At 44.7% G+C, this 13,212-nt stretch overlaps 1 protein-coding gene across 6 annotated transcripts in view; it reads right to left on the reverse strand.

Annotated features, from left to right (window-relative positions):
- The window catches only part of RAPGEF4 (Rap guanine nucleotide exchange factor 4), a 238,044-nt gene that overhangs the window by 22,155 nt on the left and 202,677 nt on the right, over nt 1-13,212 (reverse strand). For all 6 annotated transcript variants that reach the window (XM_060152643.1, XM_060152644.1, XM_060152641.1 and 3 more), the window contains 7 exons: nt 11,545-11,633; nt 10,764-10,794; nt 10,472-10,550; nt 9,165-9,311; nt 7,278-7,375; nt 2,204-2,329; nt 1,610-1,788 (listed from right to left, as the gene is read on the reverse strand). In XM_060152643.1, the coding sequence (XP_060008626.1) occupies nt 1,610-1,788; nt 2,204-2,329; nt 7,278-7,375; nt 9,165-9,311; nt 10,472-10,550; nt 10,764-10,794; nt 11,545-11,633 (749 nt within the window). The remainder of the gene's footprint in view (nt 1-1,609; nt 1,789-2,203; nt 2,330-7,277; nt 7,376-9,164; nt 9,312-10,471; nt 10,551-10,763; nt 10,795-11,544; nt 11,634-13,212) is intronic.

Here is a 13,212-nt window from a genome sequence, read left to right on the forward strand (position 1 = left end):
CATTTGGACCCCCAACTTCACAAAGTTCTGGGCAGGTCAAAGAGCTTCAATAGAATATATTGACGTTCTCTAAAAATATCACGTAAAACATGCCAACTGCCACTAGGTTTAAGATCTCATTCGTGTAGATCTTGGTTTCTGAGTCTGCAATCTTCTCCAGCTGGGTTGTGTGAAGAGTTCTACTGTGTAGGATGGCGCAGGTTAAATGACATAAACCAATTTATTCCGAAGGCCAAATCCACCCATAATCAGAAGGAAGAGAGATAAGAAAGGCAAAGACATTAAAAAAAAAAATTCCTGAGTTTCTGAAAGGCTCTCCTATGTTGCCCTGTGAAATAGCAGGATAAGGCCCCCGAAGGGTTTCTGGTCTCCACGTCTGTGTGCAGACCTCCCCTCTCCTCCCTTGTTGCACTTAGCACTGCCAGGCTAAGGTGAGGAGAGAATGTGCTCCTGCTAGCAGGGAAGCACATGCTGTCACAGTTTCCAGTCATCTCCTTCCAAGTAAACGGAGGCATTTGTTCCCCGCGATAAGCCTATTCAGGCTCCGGGGGAAAGTGGCTACACTCTGAACCAGAAATTCATAAGCAACATTCTACCAAATCTTTCTTTCAAAAGGCAGTTTTTCCAAATTAAGAGACACCAGCACTTGAATCCAAGAGATCTGGATATCCTGTTGAACTCCCAAAATTTGGCAAAATAATTCAGGGCATTTGGCAAGCTGACACGTGTAAAACGTCGAGCAGCGTTTGCTTCTTTGTTTAGCTCTGGAAATCAGACTCTGTATGGGATCTAAACTCTTTGGCTCAAGAAAACTGCCCAGCTGGGGTCACTTGTGCTCCCCACCTTCCCGTGCTAGAGCTCCCTGGGCTGAGAAAAGAAAGAAGTCTCCCAGCCACAGCCACAGCCGCATTTAGCATTTTATTTTTAGCACTGTGGTGATACCAAAAACAAGGAAGTAAACAGGAGGCTGTCAGGCATATCTAAATAGCAGGAGAAGATTAAATTCATTTCAGGGAGAAATCTAACTGGCCCCTGCAGTAAATAAATTGTTTCCCATGAAGTGCTGTTAAATAGAATATTTATAAGATGCTTGCTTTTTCTGATGTTTATGGAGATGATTTTCATGGACCAGGTTAGCTCGCCTTTATGCATTTTATGGATTTTATCCCGGCTGAGTCGGATGCACGGCTGTACGTGCATGTCCCCACTGCCCTCTACTGGCAAGAACGTGTCGAGTTAGACCTGGACTCGCCCAGCCTTTCCAACAGAATTTTGTGCAGAACTTTGCTGAAGGAGTCGTCTATGCGGAAGTCGTTTATGCGGAAGTAAGACTACTCATGACGTCTGAGTAGTTCAGAGCAAAAAGAGGTCACGATTTTAACTCGAGCATCAGTGCTGCAGGATGTTAATTTATATATCGGTGTCAAGTATTACAAAAGCTAGACAAAACACATCTTTCGCAAGAGTTCAGTGATTCTTACGCCCCTCTGGTTGGTCCTGGTACATAAGGAGATTTTATATCTCACTTTTCTTTTTAAGGTGTAATCTAAGGGGACAAAATGAAAACACAGCGCAAACGTTTTTCTCTCTCCAAGTGGATGATACTTACTGGGCCGCGATCTTAATGAATTTTTTTAAGAGCTGAACGCGCTTGCTAGGCTGGGAGCAAAGGCAAATCTCAGTGACAACCCAAAACTGAATTTCATTAAACCTCCTGAGGAACAAATCCAAGTTTGCTGTGGTCTTTTTAAAATGATGCCTTCCAAATGTGTGATAGATTAGCTCCAGCTAGAAGAAAGGAAAACAATGTCATGTCTTTGTTTTTAAATCAAAACACCAACTTGGCTCCTCCATTTGACGTGACAAATTGATACTGGTCAGCAAATGTGAATACAGTCACTGACCAGGATTCAACTTGAACTTCAACTTGAAGATCTTAATGGCTCAATGAGGCTTGTTCAATCTGTTAACTATAAACTAGGTGCCACTGGCTTAATATACACGGGAAGACAGAGCTCACTGTAAATCATAAAGATTTTTCTTTAACACTGAAAGGCTTTATAACAGCCTTTATTAATGTACTCAATGATTTTAAAAAACCCTCGCGTGGCTTCCACACATTGCAGCACCTATTGACGTTTACAGGCTGCATCCCGAATTGCCACGATACCTACGAATGAATGCTCTAAACGGAGCACCTTACCTCATGCACACAGCTGAAGAGGTCCCAATCGTAAACTGTCATCTGGTATGCCAAATCTTTGGAGCTCATCAATTCAAAAGTTCCCATTGTTCCAACAGTTGGGCCCTCCTGCTCTGGCAAGGGAGTCTATGAATAATAATGCAAAAATGTATCGGAATCTCACAACAGACACGCTGAGTGCTGTCAGGGCTTTGAGGGAAGAGGATTCTGGAGAGGCTTCAGGAATATCTTGAAACTGATTTTACCCCGAGGAGAAAAATGCCTTTGCTCTTAATGCTCACTTGCTTCTGTGCCATTTTTATAGTAATCATCATCACTCTAATCAATTCCACTGACTGAAAAATGTGGACCATGGCAAATAAGATTCAGTGAAGACTGACCCATGGAAGTTCTCTTCTGCATGGGCCTGGGAGCTCCCAGGGAATGATTCCTTTTCCCTGGCAAACATGTAAGCAGTTCTTAAGGACTTTCTTCTCCTATTTCCCACTGAAGCCATTCCAAAGCAGGTACTGGCATGGTGGTTTTGGATGTTTAGCTACAGTGCTCCTTACTATTGCAGGGGCTGGTAACAGTGGTAAAGTTGCTGCATCTCCGTTTCTCATAACACACTGCCTGGGGTACTAGGTGACAGAGGGCTGTGTGATTACATGTGATTATATATGATGTCCAATTGCTCCACTTTCTGAGAGATGCTGAGCTAGGAATGATAGTCACATGGTCATGGTGTTTTGGGCTAGGCATCAGAAAACTAAACTCTGCTACTTTCTGGAAGACCGTTGGTCAAGACTCTCCATCCAACTTATCTCATTTTTATTTTATGGGAAATGAGTTATAGTGCTTTTCCTTAATAAGATGAATGGTTTGTATATATTAGAAACTTACGTATAATATATTAATACCTATTGATCTATAATAATACGTTTAAAGTTACAAAAGTCACACGAATTAAAAGATAATTTCCCCAATATGATGCTAAACATATTTGGATATTCAATATTTATGTTGGAAGTACTAATATCGTTCACATTCTATCATCATCATCATTATAATCATCACCTATAACCTTGACAGTCTGTGAATGGCCACTGCATTCCGGGCATTTGCAAGTTTGCAGTTTAAAAAAGGAGTCAGCCCTGACCAGCAAGTACAGCACTGCACGCCAGTAAAGAGTCAGCTGCTGGCATTCATTTGCACGTCTAAAGGGATGGACAGAAGCATCAAAAAACACCTGACTCCCAGATACACGGAGAAACAGGTGAGGAAACCTGAATGGGCTTTTTGAGAGTTAGCAGGCGTTTGGAATGAATGTGTGGCCTGAAGAGGTTCTTGGAGAAAGAGATGGGCTTCAAAAGATGAAACAGACAAAACTGGGTGGGTTTAGAATGGCAAAGTTTTCCCTGAGTATCCAGGATGGTCTGTCATAGGTTGAAGGATGGCGTGAGAGGCATGAAGGTGAGGAAGCCGTCATGAAACTTACTTGGCAGGAACAGAGAGCTCAGGGGAACCAAAGGGACAGCTTGAACAGCTTTAGAAAGTCTTTGAGTACCAGATGGGAGTTAGGGTTTTGAAACAGACCAGGTTAGTGCCAGTTTTAGAGAGCAGCAGATTCTAAATGTAAACCCCACTCTAATTACACAGACTTGAATGATTCCCTAATCTCTTGATTGTTTCTAGCTCTGATGAGTTGGGGCCCCAGTACCTAGTACCTAGGCTTGTTAAGGGAATTGGATGGGAATAATTTAAGTGTAGCACGTGAGCACAGTGCCTAGCACAGAGGAGGTCCCCACCGTCCCCTCCAAATTAGTTCCCTTCCCAGCTCTGCTCCCCCAATGCAGAGGTACGGGGAAGTGTGATGAGTACAGGACCCGGAAGTATGAGCCAAATACTGTTGTTCCTGATTCACTTTATGCAGGGCACAGACAGCATGGAAGAAAAACCATTATTCCAAAGTTTTAAAACTTAGGGAACCGACCTGAAGCTGATGGGCAAGTAGCTTATGGAAGCAAATAAGGAGAATGGTTTCAAGCGGGGTAGGTCTCAGGTAGAAATGTCGGGGAAGCTTTTAAATACTTGGTGCGAGAACTCTGTCTCAGGCTCAGACCGGCTCTCCACATTCTGCCCTCCCTCTCGCCCATGTGCTCTGCTGTGGACCTGCCCTCTATTCCTTAGGTTTGCTCTCTCCTCAGTCTAACTGACTCCTTATCTCTTTCCCTTGAGGTCTTATGGCTTTTCACAGAGGGGATAAGTTAACCCAACAAATACAGGGAAGATGCCATTAAATTCTTTTAGTCCTGGAGGCTGGTATATCATCCTGAATCCCTTTTGAGAGAAAAACAGAACCCCCTGTTGAATCTCTACTTTTTTTGAGTGAACAGGGCTCACCAAGCAAAGGGCAGGCCGATCCCTTCCCTCCGTGAACCACCAGAGAGGCAATCTGAGCAGCACAGAGGGCTCCTCTAACTGAAGTGGGGAATTAACATGCTGGCCCCATAGGAAGCAATTCCTTGGACCATTTTCTCATAGAGACCCCTGTGGAAATTTCCTTACAGATGAAGTGTAGCAGAGCCTATGTAAGGTCTGCATTACACAGACAGACCTGCAAAGTGCCCACACAGAGGCAAAGAACTCCTATAGACTGATTCTTTCTCTCTGCTCTTTTTGAGAGCTGATTTCTCTGTTAAGCCTGGATGGTGGTGATTGGGAGAATAGCACTGTTACCCTCCCATTGTCCAGATGAGGAAACTAAGACATTAAAAGGACGTGCTGATTGTCAGTGACAAAGAGATGGCTAAAGCCAGCTGCCATCTCAGCATCCTCTTTCCTCGTGCTCCCACACCTCTGTGCCTAGCTCTGCAATGGCATTTGTCACATTGGATACTCATTACACTCTGGTGTCCCACGCTATACTGTGAGCTCCCTGGGGCACAAGGACCACGATGCATTCATCTTCAAGACCATCCTAGAGCCAGAATCATCCGCCTGGAATGATAATAGTATAGGCCCTACATAAAAACCTAAGGAGCTGGTGAATGGATAAAAGTATTTAGAACGAAATTACAGTGCCATGGGGTTTTATTGTAAGTTGCTCTGTACTGACGTTTATGTTTAAAATGTCAAGAAAGTAAAACTCTAGAATCCAAGCCCTTAGGCAACTAGGATAAATTACTGGCACTCTACTAATTCTAGACAACACTTCAGCACTACAATTTGTTCTGTTCCAGGCTGTCTGTGTTAGTTTCATCTCCCAATCTGACCATAATTGTCTTCAGGGCAGAGGCTCTGGGACACTGGTTTAGTGTCACACAGAAGCTAGCACTTCATAAGTACGTGTTGATGGATCAAAGGTTTGGCCAACATTCTGTACTGCAGGGGCATCCTGTATACGACTCTTCCTAGATGGACTGTCCTCAAAGAAATCTTCAGAAAGCCAGAAAAGGAGCTCCGTGCCTACAGTTTTGTGAGGCAGGGACAGCTCGACCACTCCTTAGAAACAACAGCATAGCTGGCAGCCCAGTGAATGGCAGAGCACCGACAGGGAAGAAGTTAAGCAAGTTCACGTCTGGGTACTTGCTGCAAAGTAAACTCCCTGCAATTACTCCGGCCTTAAAATGGAAGACGAGCAAGGACTAAGAACTTGTAAGGCTGAAGGGTTGTGTGCAAATAAACCGAGGCTTAAAAACTGAGTATGTGCCCCACAGGGAGTTGGAGATGGTCCACACTCTGCATCTCTACACCACATCATCGGACACCACGGCCAAGAACCAGCCGGGAAGAGAGGCCCGAGCGCTGTGTGGCAAACACATCAGGTGGCACCTTTGGCAGGGCTCTGGCTGAACTGGCTTCTGATGGCTTTCGCTTCCAGAAGAGAGCAGTGTAACTCATCCATGCCATTTTTCCCCCCAGTCCCTCAATACTGGGAAATATTTATTTTTCAGGAAGCCACGAATGTAGATGATGAAAAATATACGCAAAGGACTGGGGGCAGACTCAGATCACACAACGCTGGTGGTTGGTTGAGTGAGGCAAGGGTGCTCACGGGCCAGACGGATGAGAGAGGGGCGGGAGAGCTAACGCCCCTTCTGTGAAGCTCCCCTCCAGGTACATTCAAGATGTTGCAAAATCTGCTCGGCTGTGAGACAGTGCACAAGATAGCTCTCCCCAGACTAGAAGGTCAGAAGCATGATGAGGCTAAACAAGCTCTAAAAAGTCCAAGGAGGGGAATCTTGATTTACCTACGATGTCTGATCTGATTAAACTGAACGTATGCGTGCGTCACTTATGTAGTTAAGTTTTCCCCCTAAAACGCAATGCAGTTTCCCTGTAGCGCCCGTGTTGCACTTCTCTTGGTAAAGAAGCCCGGTGTGTCTAAAGATGGAAAAAACTAGTCCTCTATCCCCTGAACTGGCCCCACAAGCTCTCTAAGATACTCTAGTAGCTGCTCACTTCTACGCCTGTTACAGGAGAAACAGAACTGAACCCTACCAGCTGCAAAAAGAAGAGAGGGCCAGTCACTTATTAGCAAGGGCCGATTAAGCCTTTCCTCACAGAGAGCTGGGTGGGGCCGCGAACACTGTTTTGGAGACTTAGGAAAGACGGCTGGCCTCTGAGATTTCCTACACAAGATGGAGAGAGCCCTTTCAGGGAACAGCATTTTCCCTGGACCGGAGAGTGGCTCTGCCGTAATGCATTTCTACATCCCCCCCACCTAAGGGGCAGGATGAATTGCAACATCTTGTCTTAAAACATTATTTCTATCCTGGTGTCTAAGTATTCAGATTCTTAATAGTAATATTTAAACCGGGGACATTTCAAGGACGTGAATTACTACAAAGAGTTCTGAAAGCTGAATTATGCCCCAGTAGTGGTGTTCCTTGGCGAATTTCCACAAAGGAAAATCTAAAGCTCAGAGCATCTCAAATGAACACCTGAGGCTTACCTGATAGACTGCAGAAAAGAAAAAGACAAGTAGCGTTCAAGATTTTTTAGCAACTAGGTTCAACGTGACTGCAAAATTAAGCTCCAGACAAGTTTTTCTGATTGCAGACGCTGCTCTGAGGTGGCCATCCACACCTACCAGTGAATCGAATTTCTCTCGCGGGCAAGCAAACAGGCGTCCATTAATAGTGAGCGTCGTAAATACTGAAACGTCATTAGGTTTGAGCACCACCTTTTCTGTGAACATAAAAAGCAAGAGATTGCCTATTAAATGCACCTGAGATTTGCTGCGCTGCCCTAATCACACCAACAAATTACCAGCTTGGTGAATTACCGGAACACGCAGAGTGACTGCATAAAATACAGTACGGAAGGAACCCACCGAATAAAAAAGACAAGGCATTCGTGCAGGCGCACGACACTCAGGATGCCGTCAGAAATGACCGCAACACAGGAATGGAAATACCCGAGGGTCAAGTCACCCGGTTCTGCATACAGAAACCGCACCTGCTTTTTAAAAAACAAGTTACGCTTCCAGATGGTAATAACGCCCAGCACTCTGGAGATGCCAAGATAACTTTTAGAAAACTTAGGGGGTTTCTGAGATCCCACATGACTTTAGATGTAAAATTTATTACCGTGTTTTATCACTCATTCCCTGATTTGGAGGGCAACTGCATTATTAGCTTAAGTCTTCTATATTTAAAAGATAATTCAAAAAAAACAAAAACATAATTCATGCAATAAATATTCAGCATTTACTGTATGCTGGACACTGCTCTAGGCACTGAGGATACAGAAGGGAACAATACAGGGAAAAAAACCCAAAACAGTCCAGAAAGAGCTTATATCATAGTGAGGGATGCAGATAGAGCCAATGTACCTGAGAGTAAGCAGTGAGGAGGAGAAAACAATATAGCAGGGAAGGAGGCTAGGAAGTATGTGTAAGGGGGAAGACGTCCTGGGTCGTGTGTGCCAGGAACAGAAATGGAAGGGGATATCTTGGGAATCCAAGATGCATTTAAAAATCCTACATCGGTGGAATCATTTGTCTTCAAACACGGCAGGGATGGCTCACCCGATCCTGAAGGATCTTCCAATAACTATCAAATCGTACTGGACCAGCTAGCCTGACGGCTCTCTCCTCCAGGCTCTCACTGCAATGCAGGCAGACCCTTCCAAAACTCTTGCCGGAGTGGACTATAATTATTTATTTATTGTCTCCCGCCTCACCAGCCTGTGAGCAACCTGGAGGCCCAGGCTGTGTCCAACACCTCCTCTCCTCTCACAGCCACACTAAGTGGCCAGAAACTATATGAAGAATGAATAAACGACATTTCAGGAAAGCAGAGAGCAGTCTAGTAATCCTGCGAGGGAAAAGACTTCTCGTTTTGTTTGACGAGCTGGGTTCCCGCCCTCTTTACTGGGAAAGGAGGAAAACCATCATCAACTGGAAAGAACCAGCCTATGGCCACCTCCGACTTCAGACTTGTGAAAACCTACAGCCTTTAGCTAGAAAAGCCAGGGGCCCTCTTAGGGCCCACATTTCTCAGAGCTCCCAGGTCTTAAGCTTTTTTTTTTTTTTTAATTGCAGTACGGTTGATTTACAGTGTTGCGTTATTTCAGGTATACAGCAAAGTGATTCAGTACTACATATATACGTATAGACACAGCTATTTACATGTATACATTGTTTTTCGATTCTTTTCCATTATATGTTATTACAGCCTTAAGCTTTTTTGTTTAGGGTTTATAGGGAAAGAACTCCAGGCTGACATCCACACCAGAGACCTCAGTTCCAACTGCCTTGGATAGATCATTTCACCCTTTTCTGCTTCAGGGTGGTTACCTACAGGATAGGGGATATTAGACACTAGCCCAGCCCGCCTCTGACCACTGTATTTCTGTTATTTTGGGGAGCATACACAGCACCTATTTGTCCCTTTGGATCAGCTTGGAAGGGCCTCGCTAACTTCTGGCAGGGTTCTGTTGGGATGGGATATTCTGCTTTGCAGAAGGCGGTTACCTCCTCCGGAACTCATCTTGATGATGATCAGGCCTTCCCCAGAGCCTAGTTTGTCGGCAACTGCGCTGAGGACTTCCTTCACCGAGGCAGCCACTGGCACCCGGATGGTTGTGTAGGTGTGGTCCATGCAATAGACTTTAAACAGAACTATTGGGAAGGCAGCAACAGTAAGATAAGTTGGTCTTGTGAGTTCTTAAAAAAAACAAAAGCTATGCAAAATGTTTAGACACGCTCTGAAATTTGCATCCTCTTGCCATTCTTAAGATTTGTATTTATTTGTACTCATTTATGCCTATGCCTGCCCCCTTCTAAAACTTCTTACCTTAGCATTGGTCTAAGAAAAGTCCACGACTGCCAGCTCCAGTTACAAAAACCACAACAGATATTTGTGAAAAACCCACACATAGGGCATGCGAAACAATGAGAAGTATGTTTAGGCCAATTTTCTGGGTCTGCCTTTGTCTGTGAGCCTTTCTTTTTCACAATACCGGGAGTGCTGTGTTGTAGGCAGATTACTAGATTCCTGCAGCCCAGAGCAGTGGTGGGGAGCCAACATTAACGCCTCTGCAAACAGGAGCGCTTCCGCCTGGGGCCGTGAACATTTGCTGACATGGCTGCTCACTTGTTCCCTGGTTTGTGTACTCGGAGGCCAGGCCAGGTGGCACGGGTGGTACTCAGCTCAGCAGACCCCTATGTGGCACCCAGAAGCTCAGCTCTGAACACATAGATCTTGAAGGCGATTTCCAGCTCCTGTAATTCTGGAGTTTGGGGCACCGCTACATTACAAGAGTCATCTGTGGCTTAAGATGAAGATTTTATCATGATCATTCATCTTATTTTGGTTGTGATTCTTGGAGAAATCTTAACCAAGCAGACAATAACAGCCAGCATCTCTGCCTCCCTGATGGCTGCGAACGAGGTACTGCTCAGGGCCAGAGTGCTCTCCCCGGGTGGGAGCCCCGCTCTGCAGGTGCCTCTGGCGCTCCCCCTCGGCGAGGCATCTGCAAAGCGCCAGCCACCCTCCTGCCACGTTGACAACGGGTGCCTGAGATAATCTTTCTCTCCTTCAAGGAGAGGTAGCAGTGGGGGAGAGGCAGCCTCAGGGGAGTGTGAACAAGCACCTCAGCTCCAGGCACAGAGTTCAAGAACATAAATAACTGGAATGCAAACGGGCACCTCCAAGCAAACCATTTGGAGTACACAGGGACAGCCAAGAAAAGCTATTCTGTGGGCCCAAGGGGTGATTCCCAGGGGGGAGATTTTATTCTGACTTTAAATAATCTGCGCAAGTTGGAAGACATTCTCACCTTCATCAGAGCCACGGATAGGCTGGCGCTTCTGGGCTCTGTCATCGCCTGTGTTGAACTGCTGCAAAAGAACTTTGTGCTGTAAAAAATAATAACAGCAGCAGCTGTCATAAGGAATGAATGACAAATGCACGTTTGCAACTCAGAGGACACACATCTGAGAAGCAGAGTCGAGAAATAAACGTATTTTGTCTTTACAAAGATAGCACTGTCATGTATTGCAATATTATGTTTCTGGAGAACTGTCATGCTACAGGGCACAGTTAGAGAATCCTAATCCGTTGCCACTTACCTTCTTTTGTGGAGCCTTTGCATCTTCTGAACTACGAGAAATAGAGAAAGCACATTATTTAATACTGTTGGTACTATTATTTTAAATTGCCTCATTTGTATATAACTTTAATCTTACATTAGAAAATGAAACCACAGCATCCCTTCAGGAGGCAACACGAGCCTCCTTATTTTAATACTGAGAGGCCGAGGCCCAGAGGAGACAGCTAAGAGATCAGCTCTTGTCACAGACAGATCCCTTGTCGAACTGATGATAAAAGCCAGAATTTCTCGATATCAAAGTCTATTTAGTAGCCAGTATTTAATCAACGGCTCAAAGAACAGCATGTGAAAACCTTCTGTGTTGCCACTGAAAGGACACAAATATTCACCACCGACCGCACTGGCAGCCCGAAGTGAATTTACCATATAAGTAATTCTCCCCAAACTTTCTTTAGATGCCACTGACCACTTTATTACTGGATTCACTGCCTTGAACCAAAGGGACCCGAGTTTATTGAGTCAGACACTCAGAGAGGATCTCTGGCTCCCCAGGCTCTCTCCTGGCGGCCATCGGGCACAGAAGGCAGCTACGCGGAATCTCTGTCCTTTTGTTAATCTGGCCTGACTGCACCTCTTCACCCGACGCTCAGATTGCTCAAATCAGAACAGTGTGTGGTTGTTGACAAAGCATCTTTCACCTTTTGGGAGGTGGGCAAAGGACCTCCTGGAAGATGATGTGATTCAGAGGCAGCAGGCACTTACTTGATGAAAGCACACCCCAAAGCCAAGCCCTTCCTTACATTTGCTTGACAATCTTCTCCAACTCGGGCAGTTGCTCCTTGAGGGCAGCAATCATCCGGGCATCATCTGATACAGACACATAAAACTCCTGTAATTGGCAAAGGTCACAGGCTTTTAACAAGAACTGCAAAAGGTACGTAATTCTGTAAAGAGCAACAAAGACGTGTCCCTATGTCATCTGCCTCACTAGCATCTCCAGACCATGGTTTCATGGACTGGGGACAAAAAAGTAAAAGAGAACGTTACGGCATGCCTAAGTTCACAATGGCAAGTGAGAAAAAATTTTGGAAACTGATGGTGGTGATGTTTGCGTTACATTGCGAATGTAATGAATGCCACTGAATTGTATGCTTAAGAAAGATTAAAACAGCAAATTTTATGTTTGATATATTCTACCACAATAAAAAAATTAAAAAAAAATTGAATTGCAAATGAATTGTTTATATGATATTTATACCAAAGGCAATGCAATGCAATGTTCTGGAATGGGTTATTTTATAGTCTATCCTTTAAGAGCACTGTTTTCACCTCAATGTTTTTTCAGGGAAATTTTAATATTTACTTTGAATATTATTTTAGTATTTGTTGTTTAATATTTACCACTGGTCGCGGTTAACTGTTGGTGGTAAAAGTACAGTCGTGGTTTTCAGCACTGAACTGAGATTCTGCTGAGTTTATGTCACCAGCTCAGGACTCTTCACTGACGTCCTGGGAACGGTCCCGCCCACTGTGCAGCAGCTGTCGTGCCCTGCTTTGTGCAGGAGCAGTGGCCTCCCCAGCAGGAGCTGAGAGCTGTGGCAGTGGCAGCGTCACACCACTTCGGCTCATCTGTAAAGTGGTCCTTTACTCGATGCAATGGGTAGGGGCCATGACCCAATGACCCAAGCTACTATTATTCCTCTACATTTTCAAAATCCTTTATCCCACAGCCGTGAGGGACTCTCATCGTCCACCTTTCCTCCCAGCCTCACTTCTCTGCCTGCCAAATGACATGAGTAAAAAGGAGAGACTGGGGACGTTCCTTCTGGATAATTCATTCTTGAACAGACAGACTGATAAGGTTTAAAACAGAAGCCACATTGCCTTTTGCCTGCACAGGAGTAAGGTCCCCATCTCAGATTCGGAGGACAGAATGAGTCATCAAGGATTAAATGCCCAGGTCAATGCTGTGACTTGGGCTGGAGCCATGGGAAGGAAAAGGGAAGCTCAGCTTAAAGCAGTGTTTACAAAGTAAATCGTTTCCCTTCAGAACCACCTCGCGGCCCCAGGAATTCCTCAGTAAGGTTATCTGCTTCACTCTACTCAAAAGTATCCACCATTTGATCTAGTAATCCCACTGCTAGGAATATAACCAAGGATAGACCTATTGGCACAAAAGTGTTCACTACGCTGTCATTCTCGGAAGGTAAAAATGGAAATGATGATGTAAATATCCAATAATATGGGAACAAATAAATATATCTGTGGCAGGGCCATTAGAAAGTTTTATTAGAAAGACTCTACTGACATGGAAAACTCCTTACATCAAGTGGAAAAAGCAGCCTGTAAAATGATGGGTACTATGTGATTACAACTACGGAAAATATAACAGAGAAAATAACCAAATGAAAATACATTAGAATGCTACTTTCAGTTATTGAATTAGAGGGGCAGGATAATGGATGATG

The sequence above is a fragment of the Lagenorhynchus albirostris genome, chromosome 6 (assembly GCF_949774975.1).
Source record: "Lagenorhynchus albirostris chromosome 6, mLagAlb1.1, whole genome shotgun sequence".
Lineage (NCBI taxonomy): Eukaryota > Metazoa > Chordata > Mammalia > Artiodactyla > Delphinidae > Lagenorhynchus > Lagenorhynchus albirostris.